The sequence below is a fragment of the Phocoena sinus genome, chromosome 11, assembly GCF_008692025.1.
Source record: "Phocoena sinus isolate mPhoSin1 chromosome 11, mPhoSin1.pri, whole genome shotgun sequence".
Lineage (NCBI taxonomy): Eukaryota > Metazoa > Chordata > Mammalia > Artiodactyla > Phocoenidae > Phocoena > Phocoena sinus.
The window spans coordinates 60,050,837-60,075,312 of record NC_045773.1 but is presented as its reverse complement, the minus strand read 5'-3'; the positions used below and the strand labels follow the sequence as shown (position 1 = coordinate 60,075,312).

General features: G+C 42.2%; 1 protein-coding gene across 4 annotated transcripts in view; it reads right to left on the bottom strand.

Moving 5' to 3' along the window:
* DST (dystonin) overlaps nucleotides 1-24,476 on the bottom strand; it is a 508,299-nt gene that overhangs the window by 399,966 nt on the left and 83,857 nt on the right. For all 4 annotated transcript variants that reach the window (XM_032647809.1, XM_032647814.1, XM_032647805.1 and 1 more), the window contains exon 4: nucleotides 1,753-1,960. In XM_032647809.1, coding sequence (XP_032503700.1) covers nucleotides 1,753-1,960 — 208 coding nt within the window. The remainder of the gene's footprint in view (nucleotides 1-1,752; nucleotides 1,961-24,476) is intronic.

Genomic DNA, 24,476 nt, shown 5'->3' with positions numbered 1-24,476 from the left:
CCAGCAGAACCCCCAGGTCCTCCATTCCTTCCCTACCGTCAGTGTACACTGACCACTACTACCACCAGCCTCTCCTGACTTCCTGTCTGTTAGTTTATATAACCTCATTCCCCCTGACAAACATATGCCCTTCCTTCTCTCATAAACCTTCCTTCACTACCAAAAGCAAAATACCCGTCTCTGCCACCTTTATCAAAACTCTCAAGACAGAAGGACCTTGTACCTTCCGTAAAAACGCAAAGGACAGGCATCCCAGGCTTTCTACTAAGCCCCAGCAATTTCTCACGCCCCCGCCTTTCACCCATCTTCCCTTTCTGCTGAGCCAAATATCTGGTACCCTGGTTCTGGCACTGTCTCCTCCACTCCCTTGGCGGTATCTTGACAGGGCAAGGAATCAGGCCTCGGTGGCCAAACACTTTTTGGTACTCGCCCAGCTCTGCACCTCTCCCAGGCCACCCCTGCCCACTCTCACTTGGCTCCCAAGCTGTCTCCATCCTCCCTCCACCCCATTCTCCCCCTCAACCCTCCTCTTCGAAGGCCTGGGTGAGACCAGCCAGCATCTCACAACAGAAGCCAGAAGAAGCTCAAAGCTGTTGCCCCAGAAACCTGGACTAGAGAATGGCTGGCTGGGCCCTGTTTGTTTTTCCCGTAATCAGAAAATCCCACTGGGGGACACTAGGGGGACTCAGCCACCATGATGGCTGGGACCTGAGCTAGTCCCCTCCAGCCCCCACCCCCACCCCCAAAGGAGTACAAGTACCAACTTTGCATGATGGTGGGAGGCAAAAGAAACTGAGTGGGAAGGGGCCTGGGGGAGAGAGTGGGGGAGGGGAGAGAGGCCCGATCCACTGCAGAAACCAACTCCAATAAACACCTGGCCTTTGGCCTTTGCAAGAGAGCTCCCGAAGACACACCCCAATCTACCCCATTACCATTTCCGAGAAAAAAAAATTGAGGAACAACCACCCCAGAAAGCACAGCTCACATACACACAAACCACACAGGCACTGCAGGCGGGGGGATAGATTTCCACAGCAGGCTCAGCTTTCAGCCAAGTAAAACAAGCCATCACTTCTGGGACCTAAAGGCAGTGCAAGGGAACCCTGGGTAACAGAAACACTGGCCCCTCCCAGGTATTAATTAATCAGGGATGCATGATGGCTAAACCCTCAAGAGCACCAGGGGCAGAAGCTGCTACAAACACATGATGCTGACAGAGATGCTACACTTAAAAAAAAAAAAAAAAAAACACACACACACACACAAAACCGCATCCAGGTTGCTAAAATACCCTCCGCAATTCTGGGTACCAGAACCCAGGAATCTACCCCACCACCCCCGTTAAATGTGGTCGCTCAGAGCTCCCATGCAAACATGGAAACGAAGCTTCCAGCAAACACACCGGGAATCACTGAGTTAATACTTTCAGATTGGCACGGTGGCGACTGCACATAAATAGGAAACTTCAATGCAGATGCCTGTAAATATCCCCTTGGTTTCAAAGGTATCGATTCCTCCAACTAGAAGACAGGGCCAAACAGCTTAGTCACCAGCAGGCAGGGCCAATCGCTCTTTTGATAAATCAGGACAGAAAGTAAACATGGTCATCCTCCTTCTCCACCTTGAGCGCAGATCTCTGCCCAGCGCATCAGCTCCCAGCCAGACAGGGCCCCCGGGGACTCCATGGGTGAATTTCCGCAACTCTCCTCGCACCTCCCTCTATCCCCTGCCCCCGCCCCCACTTGCTCTTACCTGCTATCCTAAGCACTGCCCTCTCCGCAGGGTCCAGCACCGAGCCCCCGTGGATCTTTCTTTTCGATCTCTCATGTTTAGGCAAATTCCAGGGTAAGGTATCTCCAGGAGCTGGAGATGCAGAGCCAGATTTCTGGCTGAAATCATCTTCATCGGAAAAATCCGCAGAGGAAGACATAGAGCAGCGGTAGGACGCGTTCCCGGAACTCTACAGGGGATGACACAGAAAAAAAGCATCAACAGCAAAACACTCACATCGGCTCGTCCATCTCAGCAGCCCCCTCCCTGCCCCAAAACGGAGTCCGGCATCCTGCATCTTCTTCAGCGCGGACGGGGGACCCACACCAGAACCGACACCCAAGGCTCACCATCTTCCCTCGGCCACGGCTCCGACACCGGCCACACGCCCCGGGCAGCTCCGGTTCATGGAAGATTTGCACCCAAGTGTGTGGCCTGCGGTCCTGCCACCAGCTCACAAATGACTGGCCCAACAATGAAGCCAGAATCCACAGCCTTCCTGTTACAAACCTATAGTATTTGGCTCCCCCACCAGGCCAGGACCGATATTTTCCATTACTAGCCTGCTGCTTAATTCATTAACGCAACTCACTCCAAGTTGCAAAAACAAAGCACAAATGCAGGATGCTGAGTCCCAATTCCTTTCCGTTTCCAGTCGGAGTCTCCCCTCTAACCAGTTTTGAGCCCCTCGTCCCCTTTAGTTAATTTTCTTCCTGAGCTTGAAGCTGGCTCCCAGAAGAGAGCAAGGAGGGAGGAAGGGCTGATTCTGAGAAGAGCCTTTTCTGAAGACCGGGAGGACACAAAAGACTGTTTTCAGAAGCCAAAGGCAGCGCCAATAAACAAACATCTGAACTCAGCTTAGAGTTCTTGAGATCATTTAAACTACTAGCAAAGTAACAGCTGCCAGTGACGGAAATGAGAATGATGCAGCAGCTCCCCTCCACCCCTGGTCATCACACAGTGAAATGAGAAACGTGAGGCTTTGACCCACATGCTTGGCCTGACCTCAGTCTCCCTTCCAGGAACAGGAGCCGGTCTGCAGGGCGTATCTCGCATTAAAGGGTCTGTCTTCCCCACAGGGAAAAGGCACCAGACGTTATCCCTTCCTCCTTGGTTGAGTTAAGTTTGTGATGATTCAGGGAGCCACCAGCTTACCATGGAAACGAGGATGCTGACTATCTGTGCTGTGAACAGAGTTCTAAACAAGATAAAGCATCCAAGGGAAATCTTCACTTCCCCATTTAGAACTTTGCTGAGGCTCAAGATGCAAAACTGGTGTAACTCGAATTCCTGAAATGGAACTTGCAGCCTCAGACTCCTACGAAGCCGGTGGCAGGCAGGAATCAGTGGCATGGTCCCATCAGAGTAGAAACCCTGGGCTGCTCACAAAAGCAGTGGTGACACAGCAAAAACAGGCTCTGTGACAACATCCCAAGGCGTGTGGAATAAACCAGAAGTGAATCAGGACCTCGCCTCCATCTATTCAGGCATGACAGTCCTTATTCACTTCTACTGGCCAACACCATCATTTTTTTTTGTCTTTTTTTTTTTTTTTGGAGTAAAATTGCTCTACAATGTTGTGTTAGTTTCCGCTGTACAATGAAATGAATCAGCTATATATATACCTATATCCCCTCCCTCTTGGACCTCCCTCCCACCCCTCCATCCCACCCATCTAGGTCATCACAGAGTACCAAGCTGAGCTCCCTGTGCTATACAGCAGGTTCCCACTAGCTATCTATTTTACACATGGTAGTGTATTTATGCCAAACCTAATCTCCCAATTCACCCCACCCTTCCCTTCCACCCCATGTCCACATGTCCATTCTCTACGTCTATGTCTCTATTCCTGCCCTACAAATAGGTTCATCTGTACCATTTTTCTACATTCCACATATATGTCTTAATATACGATATTTTTCTCTTTCTGGCTTACTTCACTCTGTACGGCAGACTCTAGGTCCATCCACATCTCTACAAATGATCCAATTCCGTTCCTTTTTATGGCTGAGTAATATCCCATTGTATATATGTACCACACCTTCTTTATCCATTCATCTATCGTTGGACATTTAGGTTGTTTCCATGTCCTGGCTATTGTAAATAGTGCTGCAATGAACACTGGGGGACATGTGTCCTTTTGAATTATGGTTTTCTTAGGGTATATGCCCAGTAGTGGGATTGCTCGTCATATGGTAGTTCTATTTTTAGTTTTTTAAGGAACCCAACACCATCATTTTAAAAGTACACATACTATTTCCTGTAAAGTATCTAAGATTTACCTTTAGCTTTATTCTTTCCCCAAAAAAGCAATCTTCCATTTTACTTTACATGAAATGTCATCACCTTGGTTAATTATTAACTTATTTAGATTTTGTGTGTTTTCCTAGTGGCAATCATGTACTATGCAAATAAATAAATAAAATTGATTTTCTGTATTCGCTGGAGTCCACAGAGAGTTGTGAGGAGCATTAAGTCAGTCACAGGATGCTATCAACCTACTTTATTTTCCATGCTTTTCTGGAAATTCATCTTGAGCTCTCTGAGGCTGTGTTGCTGGCTGGATTGGTGAAAAAGGATGACATTCTTAAAGACTTTTTCAAAAGGGTATTGGGTTTCCTTGGTTGCCTTCTGTCTTCCTTAAAATGGCTTCCTACCTGTCCTTATGAAAGGTCATCTTTTATCTGTGAGCTTGTATTTCTTGTTGTTTCCTATACTCTTTCAGTGAGGATAGTAATTTGATTGTTTATCTTTACAGACAGACTTGGGGAATAACTGTTAAAGGACTGCCCCCATACAAAAATCCCTGGTTCCTGATTTTTGTAGACAGAGTAAATTTTTTTAATGGTTAGCATCTCAGCTGATGGAACAGCAAAATGTGATTTATGCCATGACATAAACACCACTCATCACACATAGCCAGATGGGAACAGTTACTACCCTGGACCCAAGGGTGTTGAATGGTGCAGCCTCTAATCTGGACGTGTCCTTGGTAAATGGATAAGAGAGAAAGGAAGACAAGAAAATCGGCAATACCTCTTTCAACAACATGGCACAGGGAAATACGGACACACGCAGACAGAGGAAAAGCACGCTGACTTATACACGACAAAGTCTCTCCCCTGGCTACGTGACTCGAGCGTTTTAACCATTAAAGTATTCAATTTTTCCCCACAATAATTTTCATGAAGACTTTTTAAATATAAGGTAAACTATACAAAATCAGGCCCATTTGAACCTTGGAAAGTGAGAATCGATTTTTTTAAATCATTTATATGTTTTGTATTCTGAGAATTGTATTCTAACCTTTTAATTCACTTGAATTTTTAGACATATGCACTCTTCGGTATAGAAATTTCTTTTTTTTTTTAGGCTTATTTGGTTGCTTTATTTAATTTGAAGTTTCTTTTTTTTCTCGGTAGTGTTTCTTTGAAGTTGGCTCTTTAGCAGCCAGTGAGGTAGAGACTAAACTGGCCACCTTTTAAGGGCTACTGAATTTAGTCTTTTAGGCTACAAGTGTGTGATTCAGTAAATGAGCTTACTTCAGTGAATGAAAGGTTGTCTGTGGTTTCTGTCTTCAAATTTGGGGAAATTATACTTGGAATCTTAATAAATTTTCATTTACTGTTATGTCGGTGGCATTCATATCAACGAATAACGTAGATTTCATAAAACAAGCATTCCAGGTGGGATGCTGTAAATTCTGTCACTAACTTGTTCTTTCCTAGTATCAGGCAAACTGGCTGATCAGATAGCCGACTTTTTTTGTTTCTTTTTTGTTGTTGTTAATTCCTTTTTTATTGAAGTATAATTGATTTACAATGTTGTGTTAGTTTGAGGATTCTTTTTCAGATTATTTTCTCTGAGAATGGATTAAAATGAAGCTGCTTTGAAGTAAATTGACCCTCTAAAACTATTCTTTATTGATTTCAAATGACTTGCCAATTCACGTCTCTACCCTTGGGAGTTAAGAGGAATGAGTGTGAAAGTACAGTTCTCCTTTCTTATGGAAAAAGCAAACATATTCTCTGACCCAAAGTCCAGAGCCTAACCTTTGATGTGTGGCTTGGAAGGTAAGACAAAGGAAGTGGGCTCCTGGGACCAGCAAAACCCCGAGTTCCTCCTGTCTCTTCCTCTACTCCTGTTGCTTAAGGTTTGATTCCTATTAAAATATAAATATCTATGTCCATGATAGAAGATTGGTTAAATAAATGACAGTATACCCATACAGTGGACTACCCTGCAGCAATTAAACAAAAATGTTATTGGTCTACATTTAGCAAAGTGGGAAGGGTTCATATAGAATGATTCCTTTCAAAAATATCTGTGTGTATGTGTGTGTGCGTAGATAGACAGACAGTAAGATGATTTATAGATGAATAGGTAGATCATGATAGGTAGATAGGTAACTATCTACCAATGTGTAAACAGCAGTTATTTCTGGGTGATGACTATTACTATGAATGAATTTAGTTGTATTCCTTATAATTTTTTAATCCAAAACAAATAGTACACAAAAAGATTACTAAGAAGAAGAAGATACTACGTCAAGGGTCAGAGAAAATATCAAAGGTTGTAGGAGGAAATAATTATTTAAGTCAGTGTTTTTAACTATTTGAGGCTCACAGGCACCTCTGAAAAGTTGAGGAAATCTAGGGAAGCCTCTCTTCAGATCAAAGCCCATCAGCAAATACACACAAACTTTGCATGTGATTTTATGGAATTCACTGCCCCAGGTTAAGCCCCCAATTTACAACCATGAACTGTCAACCCCATTTGGCATGTGTGTTGAAAATGGAAAAAAAAAGGGAAAGAATGTGGAGTATTCAGAAGAGGAGAAAGGTAATTAGGATAGTAAAGACAAAGTTGGCCCAGGTCATCGTTTTTAACATTTGGCTTTTTATTTTTTTTTAAATAAAGGACTGTGAAATACCTCTGGCCTGATATTGGATCTCTACAAACAACAACAAAAAAAAAACACTAGGTTGTGAGAAACTAAAAACCCAAGCATTGTGTCTTATTACAACCTACTTATTAAGGCAGTTTGAACAATTGAATTAGATCACCGAAAGCTTTAAAATGACTTTCCTAATTGCCAATTCATTCACGTGGTATAAAAACAACCCAAATCTCCTAAAGCCAGGATAATTACATAATGTGACATTTTTAGAAGGGGAACTAAACAATAACTCCTCTAACTGAAACCCCGGTGGGGGATCTGAGAAGTACAATGGAGCTGCCTACCCTGGAAGCTGCCCAGCCTCAGTACCATGAACCAGAGGAAAGTGCCAGGAAGTTGCCTCTGCCCCAAGCTGCAAGAAACAAGTGCAGAGATAAGGTCTTGGGAGGCTTCCAGATAAGGCTCCCAGAATCCCAGAGGCTGGAACGTGGTATTTCACAAACCCGCATACCTGAGATTTATGCACATTGCTGTAAGCATAGCTCCAAAAATTTAACCAAAAAGTAAAAATAAAAAGCCTATGAAGAATCAGTTAGACGAATCCAGATTGGGGGGCATTCTACAAGATAATTATCCTGGTCTCTTCCAAAAAGGAAAAAGGTCTATGTCACAAAACATACACACCCCCAAAGCAGGGACTCTTCTAAATTTAAAAAGAAAACAAAAGCATAACAACAAAGTTATGAACCTTGATGGGAGCCTGTATTTCTTTTTAAGCTGAAAAGACATGTTAGGGACCATTGGGAGAATCTGAACCTGGATCATGGATTGTTTATCAGCTGATATCGGGAAATTACTGTTAATTTTCTAAGGTGTGCTAATGGTATTTCAGTTATGTAGGAACACATCCTTATTCATGCTGTCTGCACTTGTTCTCAGTTGTTTCAATAAAAACAGAATTGTGTTTATATTGGCATGTGGCAATAGGTTAACAGTAAGTCTTCACTGTACTACTCTCCCAACTTTCCTATAAATTTGAATATTTTCAAAACGAAGGGTTGGGGAAACAGAGAGCAAGGTCTTTTTTTTTTTTTTTTTTTTAAGTGTTGCTTAGTCTAGGCCTGTTCTCACAAGATCACATCACCCGGGTCTACATCCACGGTGACAGCACCCAGCTAAGTAATTTCCCATAGCATCTCCTCATAGAAACTTGGAGGAATCAAGGGACCGACTTCAAGGGGACCCCAGAGCAAGGTGATCTGCCTGCTTCTGTCCGGATCACAGTTTTAGATGGAAGAATATTAAAAAAGCACCTCTGTGTTATCCACTTACTACACAATCCAGTGAACACAAAGTTAGTATAATATCACATAATTTTTTACATTTTATATAAACCCAAAGAAACCACCAAAATTCAAAGTGAGATCTAATTTTGTTTAAAATTCCGTTGATCCGCTAAGTACAAATACTAACTTCTTACGTATTGCATAAAAATACGCAATCTGGCCCAAGACTATTATTCTATACTAGTTTTTTATTTGGAAATAAGTCCAAAAGCAAGAGCACATTATCTGATTTTAGAAATCCCAAGGAAAACCATCTCTACCACAAAGATATAGGTGTAGAAGAAAAGAGTTAAGGAAAATGTAAGAAAATGTGTTTAACCCCTTGAAGACAAAATGACCTAAGGAAAACTTTGGGGGCTGCGTGCTTGTTTTAGTTTTAAATTTTTTTCAAAACTAGTTGAACAATTCAGGTACTTGCTCATCAAATAAATAACTCCTAATCAGCCTCTTAACTGGAAGCCACCTTGAAATAGTAAAGGGGGGACTCTGGTTTGGCCGGGCCTAGGCTGGCCTTCACTCTCTCCTTTTAGGGGAGATTTGCAGGAGCCATACCCCAAAGAGGAAGGGGAGCCTGGTGAAGCTACAGAAGACGATGGAGGTAGTGGTCAAAGGGAGGGGAAGCTGGAAGGTTCTTGCATCTGAATCAGGGAGGAGTTTGGGGGGAGAGAGTGAATGAAAACCAAGGTTTCCTTCTGGACAGAGAAGCCCAGTTCATCAGCCTCTGAATGAAGAGCGCTGGGATTCAGGACACAAACTCTCTCTCTCTTACACTCTCTAGGGTGTAAGACTGTGCATTGATTAGAGTGTTCCTTGGTGTTAGGTTTCCGGGGCATCCGGGCTCACTGATGGGATCCAGGCAGGAGGAAGTGCTCCTCATCACTCTCCGGCAGCTGTGTGGGACGCTCTACAAGGTAAGCACCAAAGACTCATTTCCCGAGGAGCCTGGCCTTGGATTCTAGGCTGTCTTGGCTCAGCTCTAAGGCATTCTGCAAGACTTCCTTCCTTTCAGTTTAACCAGCAAGTTCTAACTCCCCGCATCACTTATTGAGTGACTGCAGTCAAGGGGCTGTACTGGGTATTTTCACTATCTTATTTGATACTCACCATAACCCGATAAGGAAACCTCCCCTAAAGGGAGGTTAAGTCACTTGTCCACAGCCATTCTGTCAGTCCGAGGTGGAGCCTGGATTTCCATCTGGGTCCTTTGGACCCCCAAGTGCCCTAGAATGTGGTCCCAGGCCCTCAGAGGAATACACAACATGCTCACAGCCCTCAACGATCTTACCATGGATGTGGAGAGCCCAAAAGGGTTAGACTTGCTCTGTGTTTAATTCAGTTCAAAGCATGGAAATGACCAGGAGATAGGTGTCAGTTCACAATGAGGAAAAACCATCCAAAAAGATACAACTTCTCAGAAGAGGAAAGGACCGCTGTGGGGGGCAGGGAGCTCCCTCCTACCCAAGGGACCAAAGCCTTCACTGAGGAGAACGTCACACTGACTCCCTGTTCTTTCAACACCAAGATTCTCTGGTCCTGGGTGCTCTCACACTTCCACAAATCCTCTCTCCAAACAGGACAAATAAAACAAAGACCATGTTAAGTATCAAAACATGAAACTGTATGAAAATTGTAAAAATATTTCAAAATTTTTTTGCAAGTCCACCTTAATGAAATCATATTAAAATTATATAAATAGAGACATCAAGAACTAGTTTGAGGAATCTAAAATATGACACAGATATCTATGAAGCAGAAACAGACTCACAAACAGAGAACAGACTTGTGGTTGCCAAGAGGAAGGGGGATAGGGGAGGGATGGAATGGGAGTTTGGGATCAGCAGATGCAAACCATTATATATAGAATGGATAAACAACAAAGTCTTATTGTATAGCACACAGAACTAATATATTCAATATCCTGTGATAAATCATAATGGAAAAGAATATGAAAAAGAAAATAATAGTTTGCATTTGAGCACCTGCAAATTGCATAAAAATATGCAATCTGGCCCAAGACTATTATTCTATACTAGTTTTTTATTTGGAAATAAGTCCAAAAGCAAGAGCACATTATCTGATTTTAGAAATCCCAAGGAAAACCATCTCTACCACAAAGATACAGGTATAGAAGAAGAGTTAAAGAAAATGTAAGAAAATGTGTTTAACCCCTTGAAGACAAAATGACCTAAGGAAAACTCCTGAGGAAGGACATTTTAAATAATATGCCTAAAAGAAAAGCAAAACATAACTCTGAAAATCGTCCCACAACACAGAAACACATTAAGAAGACCAACAAACACTGAAAACATCTCTTTACCTAGAGAATACTTAATGTTATATTTCAAACATGTTTATTTACATCAATCAATTAAAAATATATCTTAAGCACCCATAAGCTTCTGCCTTGGAGGAGTTTAACATCCAATTGGGAGAGTAAAGGTGATAAGAGAGCCAACTTATAACTGAATATTTTCATTTTATCTTCACGTATTAGGCTGAAAAAATAAGTCTTCCAGCTGAGTAACATAAACACATACATAAAAATATGGTTTATAGCCTAAAGTCAATTAGGAGAGAGGGGCTGATTCAGGAACAGTCTGGAGCATCTCTGGTCCCTTTGGAAGCCAGGATGGAGATGCAGGTGTTCCCTGCCACCTGCCTGCCTCCAACAGTATCATCCAAAACTGGCAATGCTGAGAGATGTGTTGTATTGGCCTGCCATTTTATTTTATTTTACCTTATTTTATATTTACTGGCTACACAGCACAGCATGAGGGATCTTAGTTCCCCAACCAGGGCTTGAACCTGTGCCCCCTGCAGTGGAAATGTGAGGTCTTAACCACTGGACCACCAGGGAAGTCCCTTATTTTAATTTTTAGAATTTATTTTATTGAAGTATAGTTGATTTACAAAGTTGTGTTAACTTCTGCTGTACAGCACACTGACTCAGTTATACATACATATGCATTCTTTTTCATATTATTTTCCATTTTGGTTTATCACAGGATATTGAATATAGTTCCCTGTGCTCTACAGTAGGACCTTGTTGTTTATTCATTCCATATATAATAGTCTGAATCTGCTAATCCCAAACTCCCAATCCTTGGCAATCACAAGTCTGTTCTCTATGTCTGTGAGTCTCTTTCATAAATAAGTTCATTTGTGTCATATCTTGGATTCCACATTTAAGTGATATCATATGGTATTGTCTTTCTCTTTCTGACTTCCTTCACTTAGTATGATAATCTCTAGTTGCATCCACGTTGCTGCAAATGGCATTATCTCATTCCTTTTTATGACTAATATTCCACTGTATATATGTCCCACAGCTTCTTTATCCATTCATCTGTCCACGGACATTTAGGTTGTTTCCATGTCTTTGGCCTGCCCACTTTTAAAAACTAACTATTGGCAAAATTTAAAAATTGGGAATTTTACATGAAAATACAGATCCTAGAGGTAGTTTCCCCTTTTTAGAAGGAATGCATGCTTTCCAGGCTGATACAGAGCTTACCAGCTTCTTTATCCATTTATGACACCTGCCCCTGCAGGCAGCTGACTTTGGGCCCCTGCCATAAATTAAGGCAGGGGTGACATTGCTGCACTCAGAGATTACAAAATGACGGGGCTGGGGGGTGGAATGTGGGTATAATGGTAATCAATAAAAAGGGGCCGGCAGTTTACAAATAAAGGAGAAGAGAACTGAAGAGGAGGCTACAAAACAAAACCAAAAGAAGAAGGCTACCAAAGATCTCAGTTAAATTAGTGTCAAACAGAAATGGGTGATGCCATTCCTACTGACGCCCCTGTGCTGATCTCATTCTGCTCCATCCCCAGTAACCCTGGAAACAGGACCCACTGTATGACTCTGGAAGTGCTGGCCCATGAGCTCTGTGAATCTAGCTGGACCACCCCGCCCCCAACTACTGCTGAGCCCTCTGGTTTTGTTCCTGCCCCTCCCCATGCACAAGCCTGCTCCCCACATGTTCTTCCCACCCTGATCTAGGTCAGAGGGAGGCTTGGATGCCAAGCTCTTCAGACAGTCAGGACACGGCTCTGACTTCCACTGGTAAGAAGACGTGGGCTATGATCACGCCCGGAACCCTAAGGTGTTAGCACAGGATGTTTGCAGAGACCAAACCTCAACTACCATCCACACTGTTAGCCATAAAGTTAAAGATATGTGCATGACCTGCCAAGTATTGAATGTCGGGGAAAAGCTTTACAACCTTGGGAAACTGCTTGGCCTTTCTGGGCTTTGCTTTGCTCATCCGAGAAATAGGAGATGCAACAGTACATAAGACACAGGGCTGTGGGGGTGGCAGAATAAGCAATACTTGAAAAGCGCCCAACACATAGAGACCATTCAGCAAACCTGAGCATCACGTGATGTTACCTATTCACATCCTTACCCTAACATACCTTATCCACAATGGGTAGTATTAAGGTAACTAATAAGAAGATGGTGGGGAGTGGGGAGAAGGCTGTGTGATCCAGGAGCAGAGCACTAAGTCCAGTTAAGCCTATACGACTGTCACTCCCGGAAACTGGAAACAACAAACAGACACGGAGACTGGAAGTGACTCAAACTAGGTCACATTAACAGCCGCTCTCAGGAGGCAGACCCATGTCGTCCCCACATCTGTCCTTCCCAACCTTGGTTACTGAGCCTTCAGCCCTTTGGGATGCCCTTGTATCTTTCCAATGCATTCCTCTTTTTTTTCTTTTTTTTAGGCCACGCCACACAACTTTTGGGATCTTAGTTCCCTGACCAGGGATTGAACCCGGGCCCTCAGCAATGAAAGTGTGGAGTCCTAACCACTGGGCAGCCAGGGAATTCCCTTTTTTTTTTTTTTCTTTTAAATTCAATTTTTTTTCTTTTAAATTCATTGTCTCCATTGTTGGAGACAACAACAAAAACTTAGACAAACACAATCTATAAAAAAAGCAATTCTATTCAATTCTTCCCTGTTGAAACATAAGCAAGGCTATGTCTTTACACCTTCATGTTCATTACATGTCTTCATTAATGAGACTCCGGATAACAGCTTATACACAGCCATTCTCTCACTTCAGTTACTACTGCAATGAAGTGGAAGAATTACTTTTTCATGAAAAAAAAAAGCTTTTATTATTGAACCGAAGCCAAGTCCATGAAACTTTAAGTACCTGGCTTCCACCACCTGAGGAAGACAGGGCTGGCTCCATGGCTCCATGTGCTTTCAGTGAAAATAACCCTGTGCCATGAGCTACACCTAAGTGGGACCAGGGAGCAGGGCCTGACACAAGGAGAGCCACTGCCGCAGAGCTGGCTGAATGGGAAACTCTGCCCAACCAGGATGCTTCAACCTGAAGGGTGGCAACCCAGTCCAATCACAGTGCTACATGCATTCCAAATGCCCTTCACTGATATTTGAGTTTTCCCAAAGATCCCAACCCCAGAACACTTCAGATCCAGGCAGAACAACCATGTAGTCCAAAGACCCTACATCTACAATAAGGGTTGCCCAGGTGTCCTCTGGTCTTTGTAACAGATCTCTCTATCTGAAGGTAATCTGAAAATCTTCCTCACTTTTAGGGAACTCTAGGTGTCCAGGCAGGAAGCAGAAACAGCCTGCATGCATACCTGGCTTTTATTTTCCACAAACCTAAACGTGTTGAGGCTAAGGTTACAGAAAAAGGCAGATAGCAGCGCTATTCACAATAGCCAAGACATGGAAACAACCTAAATACCCATCGACATAAGAACGGATAAAGAAGATGTGGTATATATACACAATGGAATATTACTCAGTTATAAAAAAGAATGAAATAATGACATTTGCAGCAACATGGATGGAACTAGGGATTATTATACTAAGTGAAGTCAGAAAGAGAAAGACAAATACCACATGATATCACTTATATGTGGAATCTAAAATATGACACAAATGAACTTACCTATGAAACAGAAACAGACTCACAGACATAGAGAACAGACTTGTGGTTGCCAAGGGGGAGGGGGTGGGAGAGGGGTGGACTGGGAGTTTGGGGTTAGTAGATGCAAACTATTACATACAGAACAGATAAACAACAAGGTCCTAATGTATAGCACAGGGAACTATATTCAGTATCCTGTCATAAACCATAATGGAAAAGAATATGAAAAAGAATATACATATGTATAACTGAGTTATTTTGCTGTACACCAGAAATTAACACAACATTGTAAATCAACTATATTTCAATTAAAAAAAATAATGCCTAAGGCAAAAAAAAAAAAGTTCTCCTTAGTAATAAAGTTCTTACTTCCTAAAAAAGAAAAAGGCAGAGTGCTCTGGAGCAGAAGATTTTCCCAGCCTAAAAACTGTGCCCTTAGGCTAGAGGGAGCATCTGTGGATCCTGGAGACGGGAGCTTCCTGAATCCCAGAAGACGCCCCAGAGACGGGTGGTGCCTGGTGTGTCCAGGGGACAGACTACTGGTCAACCTTCCAAAAGAATGCTGTCCTGAGAGTGACCTGGAGTGGCCTCCTGGGCCTGGGGAGCAGCTACGGGGGGCGGGGGCGGGGGGGCACCCTAACCTGGAGACACACATGTTCCCTCCTATCCACTGCCACTCTGGCATCTTTCTAAGACCCCAGAACCTTAACACAACACCAAGGTGGAGGTGGAAGAAGTGAGGACCACCAGGTGCAGCTAGAGGGGAGACTGAGAGTCAGAAACTAAGCTGAGATGAGAAAAAAAGGGGTCTATCTTGTAGACTAAGCTTCAAACTCACTCTGTGGACACTGCCTGTTTCCTGACGTCAGAACCCCAGTCTCAGGAGTGGACCCCACAACTGTCTGCCAAATGGAGCCACTGGCTCAGCAGCCTGGCCTCAGCAGCAGGTCCCAAGGGAGGAGAGACTCAGGAGGAAGCCCTGCCAAGGAGGGCTAGAAATACCTTGAGGGTCTGTCTGTCTGTCTGTCTCTCCCTCACACACACACACAGTCCACCAACAAAATCACCTCCTGCTCGATCTCCTCCTTTCCAGCACCAGTTTTCATTTTAAGGCTGTTTGAATGACTCTAGAACCAGAGAAGAAGGGAACTTACCTGCTTGCTGTTGCCACCTTATTCCAAAACGATGTTAAGGTTAACTAATAAGGAGACAGTGGGAAGAGGGGAGAAAGTGGTTGAGACCCACGAGTTCTCCAGCCAGTACCCCAGAACCAGACATGGGGAAAGCATGGGGTGCTTAGGAAGATCCAGTAAAAGTGGCCACAGGTGAGGCTGGGGAAGCAGGTGGCAGATGAGGGCCTTATGTCCAGCAAATGATGACACCTGAGCTAAACCACTGTTCTAGGGGATGGAGAGGAGAGGATGGTTTGAGAAGTATTTAGAACTGAAAGTGAGAGGATGGAAAAAGATATTCAATGCAAATGGAAATCAAAAGAAAGCTGGAGTAGCAATTCTCATATCAGACAAAACAGACTTTAAAATAAAGAATGTTACAAGAGACAAAGAAGGACACTACATAATGATCAAGGGATCAATCCAAGAGGAAGATATAACAATTCTAAATATTTATGCACCCAACATAGGAGCACCTCAATACATAAGGCAAATGCTAACAGCCATAAAAGGGGAAATCAACAGTAACACAATCATAGTAGGGGACTTTAACACCCCACTTTCACCAATGGACAGATCATACAAAATGAAAATAAATAAGGAAACACAAGCTTTAAATGATACATTAAACAAGATGGACTTAATTGATATTTATAGGACGTTCCATCCAAAAACAACAGAATACACTTTCTTCTCAAGTGCTAATGGAACATTCTCCAGGACAGATCATATGTTGGGTCACAAATCAAGCCTTGGTAAATTTAACAAAACTGAAATCATATCAAGTACCTTTTCTGACCACAATGCTATGAGACTAGATATCAATTACAGGAAAAGATCTGTAAAACATAGAAACACATGGAGGCTAAACAATACAAAACTTAATAACCGAGAGATCACTGAAGAAATCAAAGAGGAAATCAAAAAATACCTAGAAACAAATGACAATGAAAACACGATGATCTAAAACCTATGGGATGTAGCAAAAGCAGTTCTAAGAGGGAAGTTTATAGCAATACAATCCTACCTCAAGAAACAAGAAACATCTCAAATAAACAACCTAACCTTACACCTAAAGCAATTAGAGAAAGAAGAACAAAAAAACCCCAAAGTTAGCAGAAGGAAAGAAATCATAAAGATCAGATCAGAAATAAATGAAAAAGAAATGAAGGAAACAATAGCAAAGATCAATAAAAATAAAAGCTGGTTTTTTGAGAAGATAAACAAAATTGATAAACCATTAGCCAGACTCATCAAGAAATAAAGGGAGAAGACTCAACTCAATAGAATTAGGAATGAAAAAGGAGAAGTAACAACTGACACTGCAGAAATACAGAAGATCATGAGAGATTACTACAAGTAACTATATGCCAATACAATGGACAACCTGGAAGAAATGGACAAATTCTTAGAAAAGCACAAACTTCCAACATTGAATCAGGAAGAAGTAGAAAATATAAACAGACCAATCACAAGCACTGAAATTGAAACTGTGATTAAAAATCTTCCAACAAGTAAAACCTCAGGACCAGATGGCTTCACAGGCGAATTCTATCAAACGTTTAGAGAAGAGCTAACACCTATCCTTCTCAAACTCTTCCAAAATAGAGCAGAGGGAGGAACATTCCCAAACTCATTCTACGAGGCCACCATCACCCTGATACCAAAATCAGACAAAGATGTCACAAAGAAAGAAAACTACAGGCCAATATCACTGATGAACATAGATGCAAAAATCCTCAACAAAATAGTAGCAAACAGAATCCAACAGCACATTAAAAGGATCAGACACCATGATCAAGTGGGGTTTATCCCAGGAATGCAAGGATTCTTCAATATATGCAAATCAATCAATGTGATACACCATATTAACAAATTGAAGGATTAAAGCCATATGATCATCTCAAAAGATGCAGAAAAAGCTTTCAACAAAATTCAACACCAATTTATGATAAAAACCCTGCAGAAAGTAGGCATAGAGAGCACTCACCTAAACATAATAAAGGCCATATATGACAAAACCACAGCCAACATCATTCTCAATGGTGAAAAACTGAAACCATTTCCACTAAGATCAGGAACAAGACAAGGTTGCCCACTCTCATCACCATTAGTCAACATAGTTTTGCAAGTTTTAGCCACAGCAATCAGAGCAGAAAAAGAAATAAAAGGAATCCAAATCAGATAAGAAAAAGTAAAGCTGTCACTGTGTGCAGATGACATGACACTATACACAGAGAATCCAAAGATGCTACCAGAAAACTACTTGAGCTAATTAAGGAATTTGGTAAAGTAGCAGGATACAAAATTAATGCACAGAAATCTCTTGTATTCCTATACACTAATGATGAAAAATCTGAAAGAGAAATTAAGGAAACTCCCATTTACCATTGCAACAAAAAGAATGAAATATCTAGGAATAAACCTACTGAAGGAGACAAAAGACCTGTATGCAGAAAACCATAAGACACTGATGAAAGAAATGAAAGATGATACAAACAGATGGAGAGATATATCATGTCCTTGGATTGGAAGAATCAACATTGTGAAAATGACTCTGCTACCCCCAACAATCTACAGATTCAATGCAATCCCTATCAAACTACCACTGGCATTTTTCACAGAACTAGAACAAAAAATTTCACAATTTGTATGGAAACACAAAAGACCCCAAAGAGCCAAAGCAATCTTGAGAAAGAAAAACGAAGCTGGAGGAAGCAGGCTCCCTGACTTCAGACTATACCACAAAGCTACAGTAATCAACACAGTATGGTACTGGCACAAAAACAGAAATATAGATCAATGGAACGGGATAGAAAGCCCAGAGATAATCCCACGCACATATGGTCACTTTTTTTTTGATAAAGGAGGCAAGACTATACAATGGAGAAAAGACAGCCTCTTCAATAAGTGGTGCTGGGAAAACTGAACAGCTACATGTAAAAGAATGAAACTAGAACACTCCCTAACACCATACACAAAAATAAACTCAAAATGGATTAAAGCCCTTAATGTTAAGGCCAGACACTATAAAACTCTTAGAGGAAAACATAGGCAGAACACTCTATGACATATATCACTGCAAGACCCTTTTTGACCCACCTCCTAGAGAAATGGAAATAAAAACAAAAGTAAACAAATGGGACCTAATGAAACTTCAAAGCTTTTGCACAGCAAAGGAAACCATAAACAAGTCGATAAGACAACCCTCAGAATGGGAGAAAATATTTGCAAATGAAGCAACTGACAAAGGATTAATCTCCAAAATTTACAAGCAGCTCATGCAGCTCAATATCAAAACAACAAACAACCCAATCCAAAAACGCACAGAAGACCTAAATAGACATTTCTCCAAAGAAGATTTACAGATTGCCAACAAACACATGAAAGAATGCTCAACGTCACTAATCATTAGAGAAATGCATATCAGAACTACAATGAGGTATCACCTCACACCAGGCAGAATGGCCATCATCAAAAAATCTACAAACAATAAATGCTGTAGAGGATGTGGACAAAAGGGAACCCTCCTGCACTGTTGGTGGGAGTATAAATTGATACAGCCACTATGGAGAACAGTATGGAGGTTCCTTAAAAGAATAAAAATAGAACTACCATACCACTCAGCAATCCCACTACTGGGCATATACCCTGAGAAAACCATAATTCAAAAAGAGTCATGTACCACAATGTTCACTGCATCTCTATTTACAATAACCAGGACATGGAAGCAACCCGAGTGTCCACTGACAGATGAATGAATAAAGAAGATGTGGCACATATATACAATGGAATATTACTCAGCTATAAAAAGAAATGAATTTGAACTATTTGTAGTGAGGTGGATGGACCTAGAGTCTGTCATTCAGAATGAAGTCACAAAGAGAAAGACAAATACCGTATGCTAACATATATATGGAATCTTAAAAAAAAATGTTTATGAAGAACCTAGGGGCAGGACACGAATAAAGACACAGATGTAGAGAATGGACTTGAGGACACGGGGAGGGAGAAGGGTAAGCTGGGACAAAGTGAGAGAGTGGCATGGACATATATACACTACCAAATGTAAAATAGATAGCTAGTGGGAAGCAGCTGCATAGCACAGGGAGATCAGCTTTGTGCTTTGTGATCACCTAGAGGGTGTAGGTGGATAGGGAGGGTTGGAGGGAGATGCAAGAGGGAGGAGATATGGGGATATGTGTATATGTATAGCTGATTCACTTTGTTGTAAAGCAGCAACTAACACAGCATTGTAAAGCAATTATACTCCAATAAAGATGTTAAAAAACAAAAAGTATTTAGAGACGGGGAAAAAGGGAAGGAGAGAGTAGGCTGGGCTGCTGCCGATGGGGAAGAGGTTAAGGCAGTCACCTGGAAGAAGCAGGAAGGTCAGGAGTCAAGCCTCAGTGTCACCAGTGGGGAGCCAGAGGCGGGCCGAGGAGAAATGAGAGGGTCCCACAGGCCTGTCATACAAGGAGGCACGAGATGGCCAACTCTCCAATGAACCACCAAGTGCATGCTGACCCAGACTGGCTTGAGCAGAAGGCTGGTTGGTCACCACCCTCCAACTCACCTGCATTTCCCTCCCACTCAGGCCCTGGCCCCCCCCCGCCCCCGGTCCTTAGGGATGCTGCAAGGCTTTGCTGAGATGGCATCACGTGCACCAAAGCATCCTGCATTCGTCCCCTCCTCCCACACACGAAGAGCAGGTGTGTGCTGCCCTCGGACTCACTGTCCCCTTTCACACGGAGATGGTACTGGAGAAGCTAATGGATGTGCCGTTCGCACATATTTCTTGTAACATTTTATGAATCATGATATTACACGACTTAAAAACACAGAAATAACAATATTGGAGGAGGGGTGGGGGAGGGATGGAGTGGGAGTTTGGGGTTGGTAGATGCAAACTAGTATATATAGGATGGATAAACAACAAGGTCCTGCTGTATAGCACAGGGAACTATATTCAATATCCTGTGATAAACCATATGGAAAAGAATATGAAAAAGAATGTGTGTGTGTGTGTGTGTGTGTATATATATATATATATATATGTAACTTAATCACTTTGCTGTACAGCAGAAATTAACACAACATTGTAAATCAATTAGACTTCAATAACATTTTAAAAATAGTAACAATACCCATAATTTTTCTGATATCTATTGTCTGTAACAAGAAAACAGGCAAACTCTTTCCCCTGCACTTATAAAGCAAATTCATTCCCTCTTTCACAGAGCTGACCGCACGGTGCTCTTATCAAATCCTGTGTCCCCACACCATGAGTCATACTGTACACTTGGGATTTCTGTGAATTCCAACCCCACCTTCCTCCCCTTCCCAGCTGCACTTCTGACTCTGAAATATTGCTTGAGGGTTTTTCTCCCTTCTCCTCAACTGGTGCTTTCCCAGCCAGTCTGAGAGCTCCCTCCAACAATAACTAAGATCAAGAAGTTTTTTAAGTTGACATCTGTGTCCAGAAAACAATATGATGACTCCTATCAGAAACACATACACGCCATGGAAGAAATGAAGAGTTGTTCCCTGGTGGCCCCACTGCACTTCCTCCTGAACTGGTCCTGTGTCTGTATCCACAGCACAACAAGAACCAGCTGGAAGGTTAGCCGGTAAAGAATCCATGTAACTTGAAAAAAAATCTATTCAGTGAAAACCACTGTTTATTAATGTGATGGTTAACCTTCTGTGTCAACTTGGCTAGGCCACGGCACAGTTTTTGGCAAAACACCAGTCTAGATGTTGCTGTAAAGGTATTTTTTAAAGGTGATTTCAAGCAAAGCCCCTCCATAGTGTGGGTGGGCCTCATCCAAGCAGTTGAAGGCCTTAAGAGCAAAGACTAAGGTTTCTTGAAAAAGAAGGAATTTTCCTCAAGAATGCAACACAGAAACCCTACCTGAGTGGCCAGCCTGATGTTCTGCGGAATTCGGACTCAAGGCTGCAGTATCAACTCTTATCTGAATTTCTAGGCTGCCAACCTGTCCTACACATGTTGGATTTTCCAGCCCCACAATCAGGTGAGACAATTCTTCAAAATAAATGTGTGTGTGTGTGTGTGTGTCCCATGGGTTCTGTTTCTCTAGAGAACACTAACCTGATTCACACCTCATATAATTCACATTTCCCGGGAAGGAAGACGAGGTAGGACCCAAACCAGGCTGAGGTAGAAGGTGTTTCCTCCAGCCCCATGCTCACCACCCAAACTACCATAAGAAAGTCACTTAGTCTCTCTTACTTGCCCATATTCTAAACGCGGTGAATCAAACCCACCTCCTTGGATGTTAGACAGCATTAAAATGAGATAATGCATGTAGAGCATCTAATACAATGCCTGCCCTGCACATGATCCTCATTACATTTTTACAGCATTTCATCCTACAGTGAAACGATAAAATGAAAGCCAGGTAGAAAGTACTTAGAATAGCAATGATCATAGACAGTTATATAAAGTATATCATTTTGAGGACTTGAAGAATTTGTTCACCTCCCTTCACATCACCTGCATACTGAAGCCTAAAATTCCAGCAATAAAGATTCATTCTTTTTTTTTTAATTGAAATGTAGTTGATTTACAATGTTGTGTTAGGTTCAGGTATACAGCAAAGTGATTCAGTTATACATACATATTCTTTTTCAGATTCTTTTCCCTTATAGATTTTTACAAGATACTGAGTATAGTTCTCCAAGCTATTGTTGGTTACCTATTTTATATATAGTAGTGTGTATCTGCTAACCCCAAACTCCTAATTTATTCCTTCCCCCCTTCCCCTTTGATAACCATAAGTTTGTTTTCTCTGTCTGTAATTCTATTCCTGTTTTGTAAATAAATTCATTCGTATCATTTTTTTAGATTCCACAAATAAGTGATATCATGGGATATTTGTCTTTCTCTGTCTGGCTTACTTCACTTAGTATGATAATCTCTAGGTCCATCCATGTAGCTGCAAATGGCATTATTTCATTCTTTTTTATGGCTGGGTAATATTCCACTGTATATATACCACATCTTCTTTATCCATTCATCTGTCAATGGACATTTAGGTTGTTTCCATGTCTTGGCTATTGTGAATAGTGCTGCAATGAATATTGGGGTGCATGTATCTTTTCGAATTATAGTTTTCTCCAAATATATGCCCAGGAGTGGGATTGCATGATCATATAGTAACTCTAAAGACTGTTAAAATAAAGATTCATTCTTTTAGTTTAAAGTTTTTTATTTCTAATCCAGCTTCTCATAGACAGGAAACAGTAAGTGATATCAGTCATTTACCTTTTAGTGTGAATAAGGTCATCAGAGTACATCCTGAAGGATATTTTGATAAAAGGAAGAGGGAACACGGAAGCTCTTAGATGTAAAGCAAGATAAACTCTGTCTGCCTCACCGTTTCCCCTAGAGCCAGTGCTGACTCACAGAGATTCAAGGAGCGGAAGGAGTCTCTGTCCTAACAGAACCACAGCCTGGTCCTAATTCAGATCGCAGCTTAAGAGAAACACTGCCTGAGGTACATGCTTTTAATTCAGATGTGACCATCCTCTCCTCTGCTTCCCTGGCTCAGAGTTCAGACTCTCGCGCCCACTCTGTTGAGCCATACAGACAGACGGACTCGTCTTCTGTCCTGCCTTCTGACTGTCCAGGGAGAACACAATCTCTCATGCGATCTGATGGAGTCAGAAGATCTGCTACCAAACCTGGTGCCACAGTGTCTGAAATCCTTCTATTAGGAACTCATTCTTCAGTGTTCCTCTCCTTGTGATAGGCTTGTAAACTGCACATACTTACAGGGGGGTTAATAAAACACATAAAGGCTCCCTAAGCTATTAGTACCGTAGGCAATTTCCCCCAAAAAAGAATGGTACGGATCACCTGAAAGCAATCAAAGCCACAGGGAAAAGGTAGAAGGGTGAAAAGAGTAAAATTGTTCACAATTTTGTAAATTCTCTGCCTTACCATTATGAAGTAGAAGGCCTACAGATCAGGGCTTCGAGTCCCAGTTCGGCCACTTAACTAGTTACGTGGCCTTGTAGGAAGTCTTAAGTCACACCTTCTGTGAACCCTGGATTCCTCATCTACAATTGGGAATAACACATACCTCTCAGAGTTGTTACAGAAAAGGAATATACCCAAGGTACTGAGGACCAAATCTAGTGCACAGGAGGACACTCCAAATGACAGCTGTCATTTTAAAGAGCTACACCAAAACCATTGGATAGAGAGTCCTACAGTCACAGACAGCTGTGCAGCCTTAAGCAAACTTCTAAGCCACTGGGAGCTCTTCACTCCTATCTTAGTTAATAACTTAATTCAACGGGATTTACTGAAAAGATCAGAAGTGATGTAAAGCACATAGTAGGCAATGAAGAAATGAGAGCCATGCTGTTCTTACCCCAGGTCCCTCAACAGTATATTCCCCACACAGAAGCTAGACTGAGTCTTTAAAAGCACCAGTCAGAGTACACCAGGCCTGTCCTCAAACCCTCCAGCGATGTCCCACTGAGCTCAGGGTGAACCCCAAAGCCTGTGCCCTGGCCCACAAGGCCTCATAGTCTGTCTTTAGCTTTCTACTCAAATGTCATTTTTTTTTCTTTTTTTTTTTTTTTTTTGCGGTATACGGGCCTCTCACTGCTGTGGCCTCTCCCATTGCGGAGCACAGGCTACTGACGCGCAGGCTCAGCGGCCATGGCTCACGGACCCAGCCGCTCTGCAGCATGTGGGATCTTCCCAGACCGGGGCACAAACCTGTGTCCCCTGCATCGGCAGGCGGACTCTCAACCACTGCGCCACCAGGGAAGCCCTCAAATGTCAACTTTTTAAAGAAAGTTCTTTGCGAACAATCTGATACAATAACATTACCCGCCCCCCCATCACTCCACACCCCTCAACCTCCTTCAATTTCCCCACAGCACCTGTTACCTGACACATTGTACACATCCATGGTAATCTGTGTGCTGTCTGTCTCCCCCCGCTGGAAAATGTGCTCCAGGAGTACAGGGACTTTGTTTTCTTCCTGGTTTGGTCACCAGTTCTTGGCCCAGTGACAAACCGATAGCAGGCGCTTAGTCAGTATTTGTGGAATGGAAAAATAAATAATAAGTGGAATTTGCAAAAGCATCTGTCCTGCCCAGCACACAGTACGTGCTCAGTAAATACTGATTTCCTTCACTAAATATCAGTCCCTTCTTCATGATTCCCACAATCATTGCCTGTCATAGTTGCCCTGAAGCTTGTCTTGGAAAAAGAGGTTCAAAGCATCACCTAGTGTCACAACCCACAGTAAACTTTCTAACCACACAGCAGAAGTGAAACCACTCTTAGCAAGCTCACAGAGGAGGATCAGAGACCCGAGGTCAGAC